At 36.5% G+C, this 22790-nt stretch overlaps 2 protein-coding genes across 2 annotated transcripts; both read right to left on the bottom strand.

The window, feature by feature from the left end:
- Positions 1–125: 125 nt before the first annotated feature.
- On the bottom strand, positions 126–8675 carry LOC105631363 (nuclear receptor coactivator). The gene is made up of 12 exons (XM_012213457.4): positions 7777–8675; positions 6808–6865; positions 6624–6688; positions 6374–6457; positions 5832–5912; positions 5452–5613; positions 5262–5360; positions 3795–5176; positions 2952–3178; positions 2710–2858; positions 2108–2146; positions 126–2006 (listed from the first exon to the last, which is right to left on the bottom strand). The coding sequence occupies exons 1-12, from the start codon at positions 7927–7929 to the stop codon at positions 453–455; spliced, it is 4053 nt and encodes a 1350-aa protein (XP_012068847.1). The 5' UTR covers positions 7930–8675; the 3' UTR covers positions 126–452.
- Positions 8676–9116: 441 nt separating this feature from the next.
- LOC105631364 (nuclear pore complex protein) lies at positions 9117–22742 on the bottom strand. Its single transcript, XM_012213458.4, has 24 exons — positions 22486–22742; positions 21853–22235; positions 20830–20899; positions 20329–20444; positions 19104–19135; positions 18842–18967; positions 18083–18241; positions 17743–17835; positions 17496–17663; positions 17045–17143; positions 16314–16549; positions 16162–16219; positions 15809–15897; positions 15486–15617; positions 15027–15149; positions 14423–14521; positions 14123–14311; positions 13492–13663; positions 13216–13372; positions 12825–13027; positions 11964–12105; positions 10999–11159; positions 9969–10085; positions 9117–9632 (listed from the first exon to the last, which is right to left on the bottom strand). The coding sequence occupies exons 1-24, from the start codon at positions 22563–22565 to the stop codon at positions 9564–9566; spliced, it is 3273 nt and encodes a 1090-aa protein (XP_012068848.3). The 5' UTR covers positions 22566–22742; the 3' UTR covers positions 9117–9563.
- Positions 22743–22790: the final 48 nt, after the last annotated feature.

Here is a 22790-nt window from a genome sequence, read left to right as displayed (position 1 = left end):
TCATTATTATTCTATTTGTTTTACAGCAAAATCCAAATTGTTGTGAGCTCTTTAGGATCTAGGATGCAAATTGTTCATGTACAGTTTCTAATTATTCTATTGATTTTATGATAAAAACCAAGCAGTTAAGGACTAGGAAACAAAAACTTAACTGATCAAACTAATAATAACAAACTTCATAATCAGTTGACCCTTCCATCACACTTCATATGGTTTCCTTACTCCTACATGACCCTTAGCAGGTTTGAATATGTTACTGCAACTTAGATATGAAAATCTCATGCATGGATGCTCCACTCTCTTAGAACTCACATTATTCTAAGTAACAACTATACATGCAAATAATACTCTTCCTGCTAGCTTCGATGAAATATTCTGGCTATGAAGCTCTTTGTTTTTGTGAAAGAGTAGCTCAGAGAGGATGTAGCTTTGAACTAGGTATATGAACTTTACTATCCATTACTAACAGAGTTGCTTTTGTTTACCCCTTGGAGCTCCATTGGAGAATTTGTTATACTTCCAACTGAGCCTAGGGTTTGAGAACTCAACTGTGGACTGGCAGGACAAGCTTCTGGATTACCAGCACTCATTGCATGAATCGCTCCTGAACTCAACTGTGGACTCATGGGTGTTCGCTGGCTCATTTGCTGTGGACTAGGCTGTTGCTGGGGCTGCTGTTGTGCTTGTTGATTCAGTTGTGGAATAACCATGGTTGATGGTGAACCTACTTGTGGAGGTGAAACAACAGCCTGCAGTGATGAGGATGGATCTTGCTGCTGTTGCAGTTGCTGTTGCTGCTGCTGCTGTAACTGTAACTGCTGCTGTTGTAGTTGCTGTAATTGCTGCTGCTGCTGCTGTTGTTGCTGCTGCTGCTGCTGGAACTGTTGTTGCTGTTGTAAGTGCAGTTGCTGCTGCTGCTGCTGCTGGTTCACATAAAGGTTCACCCCTGCCATCAATTTTGGTGGACCCATTGGGCCTATTGCACTTCGTTGCATTGGATTCATGTTAGCTCGGTTCAGAGATTGGCCCAGCATGGAAAGACTAGCAGAACCTGGTTGGATCTGTCTGGCTCCTGACATCCCAGCTATGCCAGACTGAGAGGGCCCCAAAATGCTTGGCCTCATCCTAAGTTTAGATGTCAGAAAAGCAGCTTGTGCCTGAGACATTTGTCCGGCACGGATCTGCTGACTTATTACATTGGTAATACTTGAAGCTTGACCAAGATTCATTGAGTTTTGACCCACATTATTCATTCCAGAAATAGATGACATTGGCCCCGAGATTCCAGGTCCCATTCCCCTTGCACCACCAAGGCCCATGGTATTACTGTGGCCTCCTAGACCAACCATATTGTTGGCCATATTTCCCATGCCCATTGCTGTTCCAAGCCCCATCATCATTTTCTTCTGTTGCATTTGTGGTTGTTGTTGCTGCTGCTGCTGCTGTAGCAGCTGATGCTGAAGGTGCGAAGGCTTATTGACCATGTGATTGCCCAGCTGCATATTAGAATTCTGCCCAAGAGCATTCAAGTGAGAGAGTGAATTAGAAGGAAGCATCATTGCTGACCTCTGGAACTGTGAATGCTGTTGTTGAATCATGGAATGTTGATTTTGCTGCTGCTGCTGCTGTGGTTGCTGCTGCAACTGTGGTGGTTGTTGCTGCTGCTGTTGAAGAGATGACTGAGGGTCTAGCTGTTGTGATCTTGCAGCCATTGAAACTGCAGACACAAGACCTTGAGACATTGGTAAGGCTTTTGGGTTTCCAGGAGGCAGCATCCTAGCATTCGCTAATAGATTCTGAGAGGGATTAATGGAAGCATTCCCGCTCAGACTTGGTTTTATGTCATTGGGAGCCTGAGCCGAAACTGCTTCATTGTATTTTTGCACCTCAGCTGCTGAGTTATTAGGAGGGATTCCAACAGCAATTGGTTGACTAGTCGATGCAATATTCATCTGGGTAGGCTTTGGTTGAATATTATCTTCCACAAGATAACCTTCACGTATCATCTACACAAGCAAATAGCATCACTCAAGGTCAATTGCACAACAAATCCATAAATCCAAATCAAAATTATTATAAAGAAATATTTTTCCCCATCAAAACGTACCAGTGAACAAAATTGCGCTGCAAGCAAATCTGCAAAATGCTGTAATAGAAGGCAGTCAGATATATAAAACAGAACATAAGGAATAAACTTGACAGGATAAGCAAATTTCAATACCATGACTTGACTTTTGTGAACACAATGCCAATTTAGAGTTTCCACCCCATGCAAATGTTAACACCAAGTGTCCACTCTAAAGATCTCAACAGTCACTGTTGTGATCCATGCAGCTCTACTTTATAAACAAAGAAATGAAATCTAATTTGCATAAGAGTTAAAATTTTTAAAGATCAACAACCTACAGGGAATCAATGAATAAAAGTACTAGTAGACTTGCTATAACAGAACACTGAAGGAAAGAATTAAGATGAAAAGCCCAAACCAAATCATAGTGTTTGTTACAGAAATTTATGGTTATGGAAGCTAGAGATTTGTACTAGAAGCCAATATTCTTCATATGCAACTGCCAAGCAGACCTCACAGATATACACACTTGCAAAACAAAATAATGGGGATCACGTAGCATCAAATCAAATCTAGAGGAAAATTCCTCTTAGACTAACATGCCCTTATGTCAAGCACTCTAATCAGCATAACGAACTCACAGTATTGGGCAATGATGGGAGATAATCCTCTACAGACAGAGGATCACCGTCTTCTGGTTCTCCATAATGCATTGCTACAGTACCATCATTTGGTTTCTCTGACAAAATCATTCTAGTGCGTGACCTAGGAACAAAAGAAACAGCATTCCCTGTACAAATAAAAAAAATTTTAGGAAGGAAAGGTAATTCAGTTAAAATTTACAACAGGCAGATCTTATAATTCTATTGATAACATGTCTAACCTTGAATTACTCGATCAGCCAGCAAAAAATTTATAATTCTTATCTTCAAGACATTCATGCTGCCACCTACGACTGACTTGAACAATTGTCTTGCACTGGCATCATCTTTCAAATCCTCATTGTTGGGTAAATTGGAAAGACAAGCCATCACATTTTGATGTGAATATGTATTGGGTTTCCTGACAGGGAAATCATCAACCTTGTTTTTCTTGCTGTTGAGTTGATGCCTGGAAAAGCAGCCAACAGAACAAGAAAAACAATAAAGCACATATTTCAATCACAAGAGAAACTAATGAAGAAGAATTAAACGTAAAAGAATAGTTTATAGACAATCTGTACCTCAACTTGCTCATGCTCCAATGAAAAGGAACATAAAAGACTACAATCTTGAACGATCATGTTAATGCTTGTCCAGAAAGAAAAAATGATTGTCTTATCCAGTATATTGCTATGGTCCCAATTTGGATTTAGTTATGGTTCTATTTGATTGAATCTAAAGATAGAATCAGGGGCTCGTTAAGGGAGAACCCTACGATCTCTTAGAGCTTACTTTCAGAGAACTCTCAGTCTCTTTAAGGAACTCAGACCTTTATTTTAAAATTTTGCTTACATCTTTCATCATTCCCCAACCTTTTAAGACTAACAATTACCCACGACAATAAAGAACTAGTTTAACCACCATCCACTAATAAAGAAACTGACTTGGACCTTCTTAGCTACACATGAGAAGAAAAGGAGCAAAGGAATACTAGATAAAAATACCCTAAATACAGCAGCTCCATAACATAGATAAATTTTCCATCTAAAGTTAGGGGAGGAAAGAAGGGATGAAGGACATCATACCTTATAGTCACCATCTCAATCTTTGATAACCTTTCAAGCATGGTTTGATCAGCCATAGGTGGGGTTCCAACTGAAGGACTATTTGCGTTTAACGGAACACTTATATTACTAACACTAGCAGGGGAACCAACGCCGCTCATTACTGGGGTTTTGGGGAGAGAATTAGATCTTCTCTTTTGGGCAACCTGGGATTGGTGTTGTCGTTGCAAGGAATCATTAGCACTTGAAGTCAAAGATGGGGTTCCACCAACAGCAAGAACTGAGGTGACGGCTGACTTCTCCTTTTGTGATGATCCAATTGCAGCATTTGCTGCAACTGCTCCAAAGTGAGGCCCAGCAGAACCACTAGAAAATTCCCCAGATTTTGAAGATAATGGTGATTGAGGAAAAGTTCCAGCAGATAACCTAGGACTTTGCACTGTTTTCCTCTTTCCTTGAATTTGTTCCTCCTTCCTTGAATCTTGGCTTAGATTGTTCCAGGCTGTCTGAGAGAAATTAGATCTCATGAGATGAGGTGGTAATCTTTGTTGTAACCGTGATGGCTGTTGGTCCAGATGGCCCATTTCTGTATCCATCATATCATTTTTACCCTGATTGAGCTCTGAGACATCTAACTTTTCTGTTTCAAACTGCTCTTCCTTTGGACCAAATCTTACACCTTGCTGTGGAGCAGAAAATGATGTTGGCATAGCATTTTGATTCATAACCCCTTCAAACACCTGCTGGGGATACTTCTGAATGCCTGTATTAGCATAGTGAATCCCTCTTGCTGTTGCTTGGTGCGGTAATAAAGAATTCTTCCAGTTCATATCTGATGCATGGAGACCATCGATATGTGGTCCTAATTGCTGCTGTTGCATTCCATCAGGACCTACTGAGGTGACCCTTGCCCTCTTATTAAAACTAGATAAGGGTGACATTTGCCCATCTTGATTCTCCCTCTTACCATGAAGAGAAGCACCAGAATTAATATGGTCACCATATGTGATCATCATGTCCTGCCCAGCAGGGGAAGCTCCTGGAATGTTAACAAGAGACCCTGACCCCTGATCCTGCATACTTCTTGGGGTTCCTAACCCCAACTGATACCTTGATTGCTGTGATACCAAAGGGAGTGCTGAAACATTGCCATCAGATACAAAGCTTCTTGCTCGTAAGGGTAACATGTTTGGAACAAGGTTTTGAGTGGTCAGATTCTCCTGGACACTCTGCGGCATCATATTGCCAGAGATCATTCCTGAATCTCCTAACCTGCTGTTGGAGCTTTCTAGCACTCGATCTATGCAAACTTTCTTCCCATGGATTCTGCTGCTAGACGTGACCGTAACTTCAGGCATCTGCCTCAATCTTTTTCGTCGCAAGCTGCTCAGACCTAAATTGAGCTGCAAATGATGCTCAAAACAGTTAAAAAACGTAAAATTAATTCTTCCAGCCAAAAAAATTCGAACCAGTATCCAAATTTCTTACGTTTGTGGCAGTTGGGTTATTACAAAGCCTATCCAATTTGGGAGTAGGATCTAGAAAAAGACGTGGTTGCAAGGCTTTCAATATCCGGGATTCCACTTCCTACAGTGAACAGTGAATAAAACTATCTGACTATAGACAACTACAAATGACAAAAATATTCCAAGGATCAAATGAATTAAGTGATACTTACCATCAAATCACCATAAGTCCAAGAATTATCTGAGATCAATGGGATATCCTTCACTACATTCTCCAATGACATTCTGAGGCGCACTCTATTTACAATAGGGAGCCAGCCTACAGATGGAATACAAGAACCTTGCTCAGGAGGACATTTTCGATAATCTCGTACCTGCAAGAGTTTTGATATTGGTAATTGAAACCTGTGAATATATTTCAGCTCCAATGGATTTGCTTCTCTCCATACATACACAAGCTCATGTGAATGCTTACATACATGTAAGATAATTACTCAAATGCTTATTATTTATTTACTCATTCAAAGAAAATCTGCGTCATGGTAACGTTGTTTGGTTGGTAGACAAAAAGATGCATGCTTCAAGAACTCACCTCACAAATGAGTGTCCCATTAACATATTTGCGAGGTATATCATCCAGAATATCTCCAGGCAACCGGCCAGATTCAATTGCCTTCAAAAACATATACAAATATATGGACAAGAAAGTCAGTTGAAAAAAGTAAGAGAAACAGATAGTGAAATCTAAGTGTCATTACGATGCGGATCACAAGATATTTTAAGGATACAACGCACTGGCCTCATCATTTAATTTAAAATACTGAGATGAAGATTTTATTTGACAATAAAAGATGCTTTTGAAGACAGGCCATCTTCTGTTGCCTCCACATCAAATAGGTTATGCTGATAAAAAAGACTACAAAACGTGAAGTTAACTAAACCATTAAACATGGCAATTACTACTCTTTTCCATATTGTGCCATTAATAAGCTCCAATATGTGGATATGTACATATGTCCACCCAAGGTGAAGCAAATATAGAATATATCTCATTTCTACATAGAACTATTCTAAGGATTAATCAGAATAAACTACTAGCAAGTACTGAAGAAAAGAAAAATAGTCAATGTTTACCAAAAAGAGAGTTTCAGATGTCTTATCATATGGATGTAACAACTTTGAAGCATCTTGAAGTATAGCTTGATGGACAGCCTCATTCTGGATATCCCAAAACAACATAGTTATGAAAATCAAACATAAAAATTGCACTGAAAGGCATTAACAACACCTCCCCCCCTCTCTCTCTCTCTCTCTCTTCTTCTCTTCTTTTCTATTCTCTCAAACACTTTCTATTGACTTCATTTCTCTCCAGAAAATAACAAACCTCTGAAGGATTTCCAATAGAATATCCATCTGGGTAGAGATTCAACGTGAATGAAACTTCACCGTCTAGCAAAAGAGAAGATAGAAAAAAAAAAAAGTAAAGAGCCTGAACTTGAAAGACAACTACCAAAAAAAAAAAAAAAAAAAAAGGTTAGTCCAACATGATTATAAACCATATGCTTTACCAGAGATGGCTGAACTTGAAACTCCAGAGACATCCTCACTGCCCTCAACAACATCAACCTAATGCCAAAAAATATTCCAAAATATCATATATTTAAAACAGAACAGAGTATATAGCATGAACACTGACTCTTAGATCCACATACAAATCAGACAAGGGCTCCCAATCTGAAAATAATAATAAAAAAAGGATAAAAAATAAAATAAGAACCTTTGCCATAAAACGGAAAGCAAAATGGACAATAATTTAAGGTAAAATTTGGTATGCATCTACCAAACTCTCGGGAAAAACCGAAAAAAAAAATGAATTTAATTTTCAAGGACCAGCTTTTAAAAAATGAGTACAAAAAAGTAGTATTACCACCATGTCTAGTGAAAATCTACCTTCACCATGTGGAATGACAAATTACAGAAGTTAAGTTCAGGTGTTAATCAAATTCTGCATTTTGTGAAAAATCTCATGCTCCATTTGGTAAGTAACAAACATGATCGAGATGAGGAAGGATCTTTTCTTTTGCATCACTGACTTTACAACCAAAACGGAGTAAGCACTCTTCTTCACATACAGGCAGCATAGCAACAAAATCAATAGAAGTACCACATTTAACACATTCAGTGGGAAAGACTACTCAAAATCAACAAACCAAGTGAGCAATACTACCAGAACGCAAAGTTCCAAATAAGTTTCAAAATTGGATCTCTCTTCCCTACTTTCTTAAACAACTAAAAAGAATCCAATGAATCACAACAAAAGCTAAGTCAACAATTAGTTCTCATTTCAGTTGAGAAATGCCATAAAAACAATAGTGCCTTCTATTGGACTAAGCAATTTGATCGGAAATGCTTAGCTAAGAATCACTTCATCAAATCAGTTCCGTTTTTTTTTTTATTATTATTTCCTCCCTTTTCTTTTAGTTTCCACTTAATCCATGTCTGCAGTTAACACAGACTGATTGAATTTCAATAATTACCTGGAGCTTTCTCGAAGAAGATTCATTCTTCGAGCCAATCACTGAGCTTTCCTTAGAATTCCCTGAAACCTCATCCAGAGCAGGCTCTGGTGGAATAACAGGCTTTGCACGGAACCTAGTACCAGTTTTTGAGATTTTAAAGGAGACGCCCATGTAAAAAGTCCTCCTTTATTATTTTTTCTTATTGCTGGAGAAGCAAAGTCTTATATTGGTGTTTGAATAATAAGAAATTGAACGAATATACAGGCAGGGCGTAATGAAAGGAAAAGCATTTATAAATGAATTTGACTATTTGAGAGATGTAATGGAACACCCAGGTTGAGCTCTTTGAGAATTTGAGGCTTTAAAGATCCTAATTGAACTTCTCTGCTAAATTCAGGTTTTCAAAGTTGTTTGGATGCCAAAAAAATGAAGGAAAATAAGAGAAACTAAAATAACAACAATCTCAGAAAGCTCAATTCAGATACGAAAATTGGGTTTTAGAGTTGTTTGGGTGCCAAGAAAATGAAAGAAAACAAGAGAAACTAAAATAACACCAATCTCAGAAAGCTCAATTCAGATACGAAATTGGGTTTTAGAGAAATTTTGAGGTTATATGTTCATGAGTGGATCTCAATACAGCAAAAGAATGTGCGCCTGGTCATGAAAACCACAGTGATAAAAGGTTTCATTCGAAAAGATGTAGATTTTGATTTAGTGTCTGGACGCTGAGAAAGTGAAGGATTGTGGTTCGGGAAAATCTGAGCTTGGGAAGGGAAAATAAGATTTTGCTACATCGAGACATAGAGAGGGAAGGACACGCGGGTACTACAGTGAAGGTTTTGCAGGAAAAAGAGAGATTCTGTGTTGGGCTTGAAGCTTAGAGCCCTTTCAAGATGTTTTTTTCTTTTTCTTTTTCTTTTGGCTGCGGAGCCTCTCTTAACTCTTTAATATATATTTTTTACCTTAATGTTGGAAGTCCCTTCCAATCATTTATTAATTTATATTTATATTCAGAATTAAAATTGCTTTAAAATATCAATCAAATGATATAAATTTTGAAAATAATAGTTGAGCCTCGTAATAAAAATTATGCATAAAATCATTCCATAATCTTTTTTTTTTTCTTAGAAATTATTTCCATTAATAAAGATTAGAGGAACAATCTGTTGATAGCATTATATTTTTCTCTAAACATTGTGTTGTATTTTAAACTAAACAATTTTAATTCAGCAAAAAATATTTTCCATGAAAATTCTGAATTTGATTCTCCAAATTGCATTAGAGAGAAATTCCTTTCACACTACTTCTATACCATTTTCATTCAAAATTTGTACTTAATTAAACCTTGAACGACAAACTTATTAACTGATTTTGGTTTTCTATACCAATTAATGGCATCTCTATTAGATTGGAGTAACTGATTTCTTATGTTGTACCATTTTAACGGACAATTAAAAGATTACAGGAATAAGTAATGGTCAGTGCATAGACCAGAGGGCAGATGCTATTTATAAAAAAAAATACAAAAATACAAAAATTGCTCACACAACAGCTACAAAATATGCCTCGACGTCAAGAAAACTGGGAAGTAGAGCTAAGTGGACCGTCGCTGAACTAAAATGTGATGGCACCAAAAGAAACCCAGCTATTCGGCAACTCAGAAGATTTTGCACGGGAATGGCCAGTGAAATTTGAGGTGTTCCATCTGCAAATGCTGTGCAACATAGAGAGAAAAATCCTATTGAACTCATCTTGTTGTAAGCACAAAAGTACTGCTCCAATGAAGAATTTCACGGTGCAAATGATCAAAATGAGAGTCCCTCTTCAAGCTCCATTTTGCATATTGAATATTCTCTCTCAAACAATAGAAATTCCTGAACATGAGACACAATTGGACGTCAGTTGCAGCACTATTAATTATATTAACGTTTGAATCCTTCTCATCTATTCAGTCCAAATTAGTAACTACAAAATCTTGGTAAGAAGTAAGAAGTTGGAGGCAAGTCATAAAGTTATAAATCCTTAAAATTGACAGTCGTATGCCTTCTTCACAATGCTAGGTGAATGCCATAATTAACGCTTCCGATAAGTGGCATTGATGGGTGTACAAGATAGAAAACCCTCAAAAAGAAACATTGCCACATTTATAAGCCTATGTAATTAGTGTTTCTTTTCTTTTTCACATATGAGCAAACTAGTCATTCACTTACCTGCAGTTGTTGCTGACTAAACAAATGGAGAAACCCAGTATCTGGGCAAGCAACAAGTTCAATCAACTCATCATGTTTTTCTGGTGGATTGCCCGACTCCATTAGTGAAACAGATACCTGAGGAATAGCATTACTGTTAATTGCATGATAGAAAATTGAGTTACTGCAATGGTCACCACAGAAATGGCAACACAGTTAGTGGTGGATTGTGATATAAAGGTTATTTTTGACACAATTTTATTACATTATAGGTGTAGTCTGTCCCTACACTTTCTATATAAATGTGCAGAGTAAGAGGTCTCAGGTTTAAATACTCTTGCTTACAAGATTTTTCACCAATTCGGTCAGCCTAGGGGAGGTTTACCCCTTATTGTATAGCTCACAACATTATTCTGCCAATGAATTATACATATGTGTGTGTGTGTATGTGTGTCTGATGGAACATAACACAAGATAATAGAAGCCTTAGCTGTTCCACTATAAGTTGTAGTAGTAACTATTGCATTAAAGAGGTAGGCAAAGCATGAATGAAAATAATGCAAGTCAATAAAATTTCTAAAACTTATTTTTAAAAGGAAATCATTAGGATATAACAAGGAGACTTGTTATTCAATTAAATGAAAATACCACTCGCCATAATATATTAACTACAATTTGTTACTCATTAAAAAATAATAATGATAAAAATAAATCAACCAACAAACAAAGTAAATAAGTAAGATAACATGTTATCTGATACCAATAGGTGCAAATAACAACTATGAGTTGCTATAGTCAGGAGGAGATTTCAACTTAATTCGTCAAATCAAGAACACAACATCGAAGTACATTAATATGCCAGCTCCACAACCAAAAGAATGAGCATAATTTCAATTCTTGGTGTTGCACTCCTTGTCTTGTACATTATTCACTCCATTCAATTCCAGAATGCTATAAGAAAACCTGGCCTAGGGCCAAGGGGCTTGAAACAGTCCTATAAAGCAACGAATACAAACAAAACAGATCCAGCTCTTCCAAAGAATAAAATTACCTGCATACACCGAAGAATGACTTCAGGGAGGCAACACCTGCGACAAAGACCCCGTACAATATAAGTTGCTGGGTCTTCCAAAGAACCATCTGCACTTGAATACCAAGCATCTAATCTGGATATTTCCATTGTAACTCCCGCTTGAAACCGAACAAGCTCCCCTGCATTAGATAATTTTAAATCCAGTTAAGCACCAATGCCCCTACCGGCAACTTTTCTCTGGCTTTAAAGTTCCCGTTGTAGCGATGCATATGTATGTAACTGTGTATATATATAAATATTTGGTTCCATTGCCAACAGCTCCTTCACCTATCCCTATAGTTTGCAGAGAATATTTGCTTTTGCTTCTTATTTTCCATCATCAACAATATATGAGATATTCATGGTGTCATTATTCTTCACACCTTATGACCATATCCTAAAGGTTGAGAAATTAAATGATGGCATGACCCAATTATAAGATGTTACAATAGTTTAAATTTCCTTCCTCATCTTCTTCAACCCCCTTCCCCGAGAATACCAATCCATAAAGACCACCCAATCAAATATACATCAATAATTCCAAAGCATAGGAAACATTTGAAATAATGAGGTGCCACACGGCATTAAAGATTTCCTCCATTGTTTGAATTGATTCAATTTGGTTGAGTCTCTCCATGGTTTTAAATTGATGATATGTTCTTTGTTTCCTTTACAGATAACAAGTAATCAAACAAATTATCTTCAGAAACAATCAAATGAAAGGTAACTAAACAGCACAAGAAGAATAAACATGTGCAGAATGCAGCTTAACGTCTAAGTTATTTATTAAAGTACTTTATTTTAAGTTCGGCTAGTCAGAATATCCCAGTACACCAAAAAAAGCTACAACAGAATATTCTACAAATTCAATAATCAACTTACAGGCTTTAGAGAACAGTGTAAGCACATATTAGGCCAGAACTAGATGCAATATTGTCTTTTACCTTTAAATCCAGCTGCCATGACGGTACCAAGAATACCACCATCATTAGCTTGGTGTGACCCAAGGCCATCACCATCTACTGCCAAACAGCGAAGAACAACTTCAATGCAGTAATTATCCCTTGGTGAAAGGGCAACATTCACCTGCTCAATAAAATTCAGGTCATGAACAATAGTATGACAAAGAATTATCTGACAGATTGATTTCCTCTATACAAGCTAGATTAAACTATCATTAATTCATTATAGCGTCTTCACTCCTGATTTAATTACATTTTTGCATGCTTTCACACTCCTCATAAAGACCTGAACTTCATAGCAACCCATTCTTGATCTAGAAGACATACATGTTTGAATACTATAAAAACACAATAATGTTGTAAGTGAGCCCACAACAACCCAACTATCTCCCCACCATAAAACCAAGCACTAGCATTGCCCCAAGAAACAATCCTAACTCAGGCATTCAAGTCCAATAGATATAATTTAACCAAAGAACTTCACAGTTCTAAGTTTATGACAGAAAAACCAAGTCTCTTTTTAGCCCCAGGACTTGGTTATAAGTTGAGCTACAATTTTACCCTGCAAGATAATCTAAGATGCTCAAATTTTATTCTGCAAGTTACAACCTCTAAGAATGTACCATTAATTGAATCTGAAAAATCAGCTATCCATATGACCCAAGCCACTAGTTCAATGGACCAGCAAAACGAGTTTTAAATTTTAACTTAATTAAGGTTTAGGATTTTGATGCGTGACATTGATCATAATCACATACCCTGCATTCAAAATGTGAGGAAAACCATTCTCAATCCTTTTCAGTTTTAACTCGTAAAGAAAACAAAATATTCATCTAAACATACCATTAATTGGCGGTGTAACACAATCTCTTCACTCACTGAAGAGTACAGGGCACTCATTAATGCAGTACAAATGGTGGCATCTGGGCACATACATTCACCAGAAGGCAGGCAGAGCATAGCAGTAGCATGCAGTTCGAGAAATGTAGGTGCTGCTGACTCATATGCTTGATCTTCAACAGGAGTCAACCAAGGGTTTTCTTTCCCTATGGGAAGCGTTTGAAGCACATATATTAAAACATTACTAACTCCCCAAATAGTTCATGAATGAAAGAGAATGGCAGGCAGCATCAATCTGCCACCCTCAATGAAAACAATGGTATGAGGCCACATATTTCCCCTGTCCATGCGTTCTTGTCATGCATTAATAAAAGAGATGGCCATATTAACTTACTTAATAGCAATGACAAAGATGAATTCAATGTTTCCTTGGCTGCTGTAATGGCTTTTTTTTTTTCCTCCATGGAGAGTTCAAAGGGTGGAACCTCTGCGTTCTCTAATTCAATTTTGAGCCAGTTGCGATATGTTGCATCACAGGAGTAGTACTCGCTCTAAATTAATATCAGAGAAACCGATTCCGATGTAACAATTACAATGCAAAAGCAAATAAAATTGTCAGAGGATACAAGATAGAGAAAGAACTAAATGGAGATATTAACAGACTGCATACCCAATCTTGAAACTCTTTCAGATTTTCAGAAAAATAATCCTCAAGGGTATCAGGTATTTCTGAAAGCTGCTTCAATGGCTCAGCAAGTAAACTAAGCAATGTATGTGCGCCTATTGGCATTGCCGGTATTCTCCACATAGAAATCAGCGAAAATTCTCTGAACAGTATGTTGCTATAGAAAAGAACAAAATATAAATTTCAGAACGGACGCTAGAAATACAAAGATGGAGAGACAAAGCTAGTATTAACAATGACAGCTCTTATTGTTTTGGACAGAAGTTGAATACTTGACAACAAGCCTTGGCACGTGGTAAGGTTGCTCATAGGTTCCAGCAACAGAACAACCTATTTCAAAAATCAAGGAGTAGGGTTGCAAGCACTAGAAAACCCTTCCCAACCTTATCAAATCAAGGAGTCTTGTACATTGAACAACTTAATAACACGTCTCCAAAAATCAAAGCACCCACTACAACAGTCATGGAAATTTATTTCTCAACAGTCAAAGAAGTTCAAATGCCATAATTACAGCTTGAAAATCCTTGCTAGTGGCAAGAAATTAGTCTATTGTCAGGTAAAGTAATCATTGTGAAGAAATCTGATATTCCACTTCAAAATGATGTCAACCAATTACCTATGCATTAAGGCCCGCAGAAGAAGTTTGACACTGACATCTTTAACATTAGTAATTGTGGAGGGTGGTGTGAAGCAAAGCCATTGGATCACCATAGCTTTCTGAAGACTCTGCAAACGGAACTGCTCTGCAACATCTGATGACTTGTCATATTTTCCAACTCTGATTTCCCGCGATCTTGATAGAACCCTGTTGTAGTACATGGTAATTCAATTGCTGACCAGACAATTGTAACCATATAGTTGCACTTGTTCTCAGAAATTGAAGAAAAAAAAGTATGGTTTGCCAACTGTCAAGTACCTCTCAATGATTTCTTCAAAACTGCCTTTTGAATCAACCTCCGAAGAAAATGGCAAATACTCCATAGCAGAAAGAAAAATTTTATACTTGATATGCACACTGTTTATCAGATAAAAGGGCAAAATTTACCGCATCAATATTATAAACAAGTACATACTCTGATCATGATGACAAATCGAGATATTTTCCTTCCTGTTCAAAATGCAACCCATAAAATAAGGATATAATACAAAACACTGAAGGGATGCTATTGGGATCTCATCACATAAGGCTATGCTTCCACATAAGGTTTGGACAAACAGATAGAGTTTCAGCATTATAAATTCTTTAGCAAGACTGTTAATAACAAGTTGCAAAACAGAACTACATACCATCACCTTCCACAGCATATGTAAGATGCCCAGGCATTAAATACCCAATGATCTAGTTTTGCCAATAATACGTGACCAATTTGAATATCAATGTTCTAAATAACTGTGATGAAGCAGAAGGATGCAAATGAAGACTTACACAAAATAAAAGAAAAAAGGTTTCTCTCTCTCTCTCTCTCTCTCTCTCTCTCTCATGCCTTCTTTACATAAACATAATCACCAGTCAACACTACCTGCTATTTAGCCGCAGTTCCATCATGTGCACAAAAAGGTCAATGCAGCGGTGACGTGCCAGCTGAGAAGCATAAATTCCAACTAATTCTTCATGTTGCTTTGAGAAAAGAAACATCACATACCTGAAATTTGGATTTGCAAATAAGAGATTATGCATAAAGCAACTTTGAATTCTCACTAAAATAGGCCTCAATTTCCAACACAAAACAAACACATGGATAAACAACAAACGGTCCTCAAAATCACTACCATGGTCTATCAGATATGCATATAGTCTAATATCAGGGTGAGTGCCTGTGTGCCAGAGCACATGTGCCCATCTTTCCTCTCTGTCCTATTCTATTGAAATTTTTACTGAAAAGTAGGTAATCGATTTGAATCTAGTTAGAATAAGCAAATTTCACTGAATAGAGACCAGCACAGCATAATGCGTAAAATCATAACTAGTAAGTACTTACATATGTAGAATAAGGTCTCCAACATTCATAAGCTTCTCCCTAAAAGAATCCTTCATTTCCTCAGCAAGTAAATATCTAAGTACAAGCACTAGGTGAGCACCAAAGCGGATCATTTGAGGATCACCATGAGGCCTGGCAGCAAACAAAATTCACATTGGTCAACAAATCAACTTAGAAATAGTTAACCACAAACTTAAAATGGATAAAGACGGAAGAAAATATTCAGGACCACACTTTCCACCTAGAGCTTCACTAATGAACGAGCAAGGTAGTAAAAGATATGTTGCCACAAGAAATCAACTTGACCAATCCTAATAAATTACCTGAAGACATTTTGATCATCCTCTGAAGGTGTGATCCATGCCCAGATCATATCCAGCAGGTGCGGTATGTTACCCAACATAAGATCCATCTGCAATGGATTAGAAAATAGTTTAAAGAAAATGAGGAGAAGCTATTCCCTATTGAACAAGTAATAGAAATAAAATAGCATGCATTTACAAATAAAGAAATTCAATAATTCTTTTTTTCTTTTATGGAGGGGGCACCTTTTCTATGCATAATTTTTAAATTGTGAAATTATATTTCACTATCCAATGCCATGAATTAATAAATCTAAAGTGCCAAAAGAAAAATCCATATGCGAGTGTACTAAATTCTTCATAGGGAGAGAAACCTCAATTTGCCGTTGCTGTTCCTTGCACCCTCGAGCAACAGCTTCATTTATCGTTTCTCTAAATCATGCAGAAAGGGTAGACATATCACATATTAGAGCATAACAAAGAGACTACAAAAGAATGAAATAGAAATGGCAAATCATAAGCATACCCTGAGTGAAGTTTCTGAAGAAGAGCAGAAAAGTCTCGTGGTTGCTGATTCAGAACGTGGAGTGGCCAACCTTCTGGTCCAATGGAAGGGTGAGATGCACTATCAATTTGTCCAGGGCTTCCATCAATATCATCTCCATAGCTTTTAAGCTGTTCTATTCTCCCAGGTTGTGAGCGAGCTAGCTCTAAATCCACCTGAACATCAAGCCAAGACTTTGCCATTGCCCAGCATGCTGACTGCAAACACATTGAATGTAAGATTTCAACCTATTTTCTAAATGGCAACAGAAAAAAATAAAAAGGAATAGCAAAGGAATTTAAAATTAGCAAAAAGAGAGAAAGCAAGAATCAAGCAGTATCAAAATTTGATGCAAACCAACTAAGGCATCAGAGAACCCTAAAGTGGTCAATGAAAATTCAAATGAAGTTTTTTTTAATTCAATGACTACTACGCTTAGTTTGACCAAAACTGATTAGAGAATAAGCAATGTAAGAGTTAAGCAATAAGTTGCGAAGCAAATCTGGAACAGATCCTCACCATCTCTGTGCAAGGTATGCAACCAGAGACAGTATATCAACAAATGATCCCAAAGCAAAACACCTGTAGGACCAAAGTATTTTGAAAAAAACCACCATCATCTATAAAACTCATTATACATACAAGACAAATACAATAAATATGTAAAGATCATTTCCACGATTTGTATCAACATTCAATAGTAGAAAATATACCTCCCAGTCTGTGCAGATTGGAAGCATGCGCTTTAAATCACTGCATTGTGATGCATACACAGCGACTTCATATTTTCCACCATTTTGCTCTGCAATTTTCTTCAAAGCAACAATGAAGAGGAAAAAGGAGTCAACTATAAGAAAATAATTGAACCATTTGCTTCAACAATTAAAGAAAAGATACCAACTTTCAATAGATTATTCTATTAAGGTAATGGGGTCATGAATCTCTAGAGGGCGAAGAGCTTCTGGTATAAAAACAAGAATAGGAAAAATGCAAAACGAGCATTTTGGAAATCCTCAGCGAAGAGCTCTGGAACTTGGAAGTTTTCCCAATAGAATAAAGTAGTGAACATATTATCACAGAATAACCAAGAGAAATAATTACGGAACAAGTTAGCTTTGAAAGTTAAGGTAAATGAAAATTTTTATCTTCTCTCTTGAACCTTACCTCTGATGCACAAAAGGAAGCCCATTTCCATAGACGCCATTGCTGACCAATGCCACTTTCTAATTCAATGGCTTGCAGGGTTCTATTCTTCCCATTCTTCACCAGGGCTTCAATGGAAGGAGCTAGGTCCAACCCACCAAAGGGACACAATGTTGCAGCTCTCCACGGCTGAGGAAGCACATAACAAGAATGGGTCACATAAAAATAAACTGAAACCAATGACCTTAAACCTCTAAACATTGAATACCTGTCCAGCAGAGCGGCAAAGGTCACATGCCTCCTCCAGTCTTCCTGCCCTTAAAAGAGTCCAGACATCCTCCAGAAGAGACTCATCTTGCTTCTGCAAACACAAAATGCTAAAGTATTATGTTTTAGGTATTTATAGAGGACACTCACGCAGCAACAAACAAATTATGTTTATTATGGTTCATTATCTCTCACATTCCATTTTTAAGTCAATAACATAATAATATAACCAAATTAACATCCACTGACAGAAACTCAAGCAACAGATGCTTGAATTTAACAGTACAAAACTAAAACAAGTATCCCAGCATTTATAGATTGCTTAAGGAATGCAAGAGTACTTTATCATCCGGTAGCTGATGAGCATGCTCGCGTGTTGGGGCATCAAAATCCAAGTGGTGAACGGTATTTGTATTGGAGGCACCTTTCTTCAGAAGTCTTTGAGTATGGTGCCAAATTCCGGAATTGGGAAGATAAGTACCAACATGAGATCCTCGCACCTGCAACATTAATAAAAACATATGTCATAGACAACTAATGAACTCCCAGAATTTCCTATTCCATTTTAGGATGATGCTTTAATTCAAATCACAGGTTGCTCATCAAAATAAATAATTTAAGAATAAATTCCACCAATATAATCTAAAAGATGTATCTGTTCAGTTGAAGGAAAAGGGAAACCAGATATATTTCCGTACCTTAATCGCTTTATAGAAGTTTAAATGTTGCAGTTATTAAATACATAAATGAATATGTTCAAACAACAATCCACGAAGCTTGTGTGATGCTGCAAACCAATTTAGGAACTAGGATGATTTGCAAGCAAAACATTCTTTTTATCTTTTATCTTTTATTTGTTTATTTATTGTGGTGGTGACAAATGAAATCACTCAAAGCACCAGCCCTTCCTAAATAAGCACAATCTTGGCAATTTTCCCATAGAATTCTTATAAATTTACAGGGATAAAATTCTCGAGAACAAATTCCTTATGGGTAAGAGATAGCTTTGCTAATCATCCAAAATCATGAAACTAAAACAGAAATAAAGCTCCATGTATTAGTTAGCACCAATGAAATAAAGAAAATTGAAAACTGATCACCTTGCTTTCCAAATCAAGGGCTTTTGAGGCTAAACCTTCAAGCCACTGAACTATCCGGAGGCATAACTGTGCTTTATGATCATTCACAACAAACTGGCAAGCCTCCAAATGTGATGTTGAAGGTGACTGACATAATCCAAATAGATCTAAATGAGAATAAACTCTTTGAATTATATAGAAAGTCAAAGTGCATAACATTTTTAGAAGAGAGGAGATATTCTTTTCCCTATTAAATAACACATGGAAAAAGAGGAGAAAATACCACAATAAGCTCTTCAGGGGGTTCCTCTGTCACTGCAAGAAGAATAAAAAAATCACCATTGATAAAACCAAAAGCTCAAATAGATAAGATTCGGTAGAAACACAAACCCCAAAACCAGGGAAAAGGATAAAAGATGATGATTTAAAGCTTAAAATAAGAGAAACAATTATACTGCATTATAGGCATCAGAATCAAAGTGTAATTGACAGAAAAAAATCCGATGTTTTCTGATGTAGGGATACATCAATCCAGCAATAATAAATAAATTTGTATAAATATCACGAAGATTGGAGCAGTCAAAACTAATTTCACTGCTTTACATTATCATTAATCTTCAGTTGCCCTTAAAGGCACCTTAACATAGGTGAGGATAGACTTCTACTAAAATGTTTTCCTTCTGAAAGCAGTAAATGCGCATTAAGTTTGTGAAAAATATTAAATATCTTAGCACTGAAGTAGACCTTACCACTTCCCGTCCATTTTTTCATTAACAGCTGAAAAAGATGGATGGAGAGGAGAAGAAAATCAAGACTATAAAATATGCACATTAAATCTGGAGCCACCCATCCATACATGCGTCTAGGGTGAGCATTCAGTCAATTTGACCAGTTCAGTTTGAATTTTCACGAAATCAAAATAACTGAATCTTTTTAAAAGGAAAACCAAACAAACCAGGAAAATTAACCAAAAAAACTAGACCAAATTAACCGAAATTCAAAAAAATATATGTAAAATATATATATTTAGTAAAATGAATCTTATATACATTAAAATAATATACAAGTATATTTTTATACATAAATATATGTATTCGGTTCGATTTAGTCATTTTGGTTGTTTGTTATCAAAATCAAATGGCACCAAAATAACCATAAGTTAACAGAACTCAAAACCAAACCAAACTGAATTATAAAAAAAATTAAACCAAACTACTGAAATTGAATCAGTTTGGTTTGGTTTTTGGTTAACTGAACAATTTGCCCACCCTATATGTGTGTTCAATACCAAAAGAGAGTACATATAAATTCAAGATCCAAATATACTAACTCTTCTTTCCTTTGTGTGTTTTTGTGTGTGTGCGCATTCACATCAAAGAATATCCATGAAGAACATTTACGGTGATGTTCTTACTATTAAACTGCAGCTTTCTAAGGCAATGATCCACCCATAAAACAATTACATAAATTCTGATAGAAGTAAACAGCAGAGGATAAAGATTGATTGCCTTTCCCATATAAATACCAAAGAAGAGACCAGGAAGCAGCCTCATCGAGCAGAAGCTGAGCCTTCTGCCTCATCAATTTGTCCTCTACAACTCGATGTCGTATTTTGGGCCCATACCTAGAGAAATAATGCACAATATTGCAGTCATACAACCACTTAAGATGCTGATATTACATATTTCGTGAAGAAATTATCATTCCTCCACAATCCAAATACCTTGAGAAAGATCAATCATAACTTGCATGACACAGCTTAATCTTTTAAAGAAATATGGTCACTGAAAGTAATCATTGGCAACATGAGAAAGCCATAGTTCTAATACCACAGGTCTCAGATCATACGAGGAAATTAAAGGATAACAATTATAGACTGGACAAAAGTAAAAAGATTCATTCATAAATACAAAACTCTGTGTCAAACTAGAGTCTTTCCAGGTAAATAAATTTAGAGCACATATTTACATGATAAAAACTTGTACAATCCTTCATAGTATGAGACAAACCTAATAGACTCCGAAACGTCCCTGCATGATTTCTCAAATCTTAAAATCAAATCAGGAATAGGCATCAACCCTGCAAAAAGAAATTACCATGGAAATGAATAAGTGAATAATCAGAATGCTTCTTCAAGATATTTGCAGGTTAAGATAAAATAATCATGATAAACTAAGAGTGTGAACAGAAGAAATATTTATCTAAACCATTTAATCCTCGAGAATAAAAAACACATTCGTATGACAGCCTTATTCCCAGCCCTAACAGACCAAGGATTGGAGTTTACAAACCTAAATGAACATATCTAAAATCTAGTATAGGCTAGGGAATTTTTTTTCCTTTAGCACTGTACTTCTGGAGCTCTTAGAGAAATTTCCGCACTAATATCTAGCAGCATCGACAAATATTATTCTGTTATTCAATTTCTAGCTTATAGCTGCTTTTTACATCATCTTAGGACCTAATACCATTCTACACTCGATCTTCCATACCTCTTAAGAGGATAAGAAAAAATAAAAAGTTAGCTCAGAAATTGCATTTAGTTATATTGAGACCCTTAACATCACCTCCCACAGTAAAAAGGCAGTTACCATGGCAAATAATTCCTAATTCCAGCAAAATTAACATATTAGATTTGAATATTAAAATTTTGAAATATCATGAAATTGCTCCAAATAAAAGTAGGAAACTTGCATGTTCACTAGTTGTATAACAAGTATACAGATCAAGAGATTGAGTAACACAGCATAAGAAAGAGCTAACTGATCTTATATATGAAGCTTTGCACTATCACGTTCTTCTATTTATATTCACAAACAAAACAACTCCAAATAAGAAACAAACAAGAGAGAAAAATAGTTAGTTTTCGAACACCTTTTCACCTCCCTCTTCCCTGTTACCAGTCTAACCTGTCCTAAATTAGTCTCATTTTTTGCTATTGTAATATAAAGTACCAAAATCATTTATTTCATCAGTTTCACCTTTGCAAGTTTTAGATTAAAGCAAACACTAAAAGTGGGTATTTCAAGCACCTTGAATAGCTGAATCAAGAAGAGAAGCAAATAGACCAAAAATTGTCTCTCCAATATCTGTCAATGAATCATCCTCAATTTTGCAAGCCTTAAGTGATTCACTTCCATGTCTTCTTACGGAATCAGCACCCAGATCAACCTCTGAAATTCCGTAACTATCAATGGACGATCTCCTTTTAAAAGTAGAATGTGTCCTTGCAGGTGTACCCCCAAAGTGATCAGTATACCCAATGCTATCAGTCTCTTGTTTGATATTCTCAAGAAGAAGTGCAGCATTTGTCGGACTGTGGATACTCTGCCCCTCGTATAGTAGTCTAGACTCCTTGAACTTGGACACTGAAATGTCTTTATGGGGCGATACACTTGAAGTTGAGTGCCTTTTCCTGCATATAACATTGAGAATACTAAAGGAAACGCAATTGCCATAAAATATTCCAGTTAATCTAATTGCTCAATGTCGAAGATAAGGTTCAATCGGTGATTATGAAATGTGCAACGCATTCTCTCTCTTTTCCAAAAATAAAATCGTAATATAGGTTCTCAACAATTTAGATAACGCAAGACCTAAAAAATACGAAAGTGATAAATCAATAGGAAGAGAAACAGAGAGAATAGGAGAATTAGGGATTGTACCCATAACGGCGAAACTGTTCTCTGGAAGTGAGATCTTCGGGATCGAAATAGCTAGGAGAAGTCTCCATTTCAACTTCCATTTTGAGTGCAAAAACGGCGTAGTTTCTGCACCGCAGAATCGCTGTATAATCAGAGTAAACTGGAGCTTAAACCTCTTGATGCTTGAGCGCGGGAATATAAACGGAAAAAGGTTTTGAAGCCACAAAACCCTATACCCACTCACGCATGGAACTCAATTTTGAACCAGAAACGAGTTAGCCAGCCAGCGACGGATTTTGTAAAACGCGTCGACGACATGGAAATTT

The sequence above is a fragment of the Jatropha curcas genome, chromosome 1 (assembly GCF_041381405.1).
Source record: "Jatropha curcas cultivar XTBG-Jc1 chromosome 1, XTBG_Jcur_1.0, whole genome shotgun sequence".
Classification (NCBI taxonomy): Eukaryota; Viridiplantae; Streptophyta; class Magnoliopsida; order Malpighiales; family Euphorbiaceae; genus Jatropha; species Jatropha curcas.
Note: the sequence above shows the minus strand (reverse complement) of the source record. Positions and strands in the feature narration are given on the sequence as shown.

What these genes read in the sequence shown, in the direction of transcription:
- LOC105631363 (XM_012213457.4), bottom strand. Translation starts at nt 7,929, where the DNA reads ATGGGCGTCTCCTTTAAAATCTCAAAAACTGGTACTAGGTTCCGTGCA. An exon ending in CTATTGGAAATCCTTCAGAG is followed by an intron (nt 6,458 to 6,623) that starts GTTTGTTATTTT and finishes TGGGATATCCAG; the next exon opens with AATGAGGCTGTCCATCAAGC. An exon ending in CATCTGAAACTCTCTTTTTG is followed by an intron (nt 5,913 to 6,373) that starts GTAAACATTGAC and finishes ATGTTTTTGAAG; the next exon opens with GCAATTGAATCTGGCCGGTT.
- LOC105631364 (XM_012213458.4), bottom strand. Translation starts at nt 22,565, where the DNA reads ATGGAAGTTGAAATGGAGACTTCTCCTAGCTATTTCGATCCCGAAGAT. An exon ending in ATCAGCTACCGGATGATAAA is followed by an intron (nt 17,836 to 18,082) that starts GTACTCTTGCAT and finishes TTGTGTTTGCAG; the next exon opens with AAGCAAGATGAGTCTCTTCT. An exon ending in GGAGACCTTATTCTACATAT is followed by an intron (nt 15,150 to 15,485) that starts GTAAGTACTTAC and finishes TCCAAATTTCAG; the next exon opens with GTATGTGATGTTTCTTTTCT.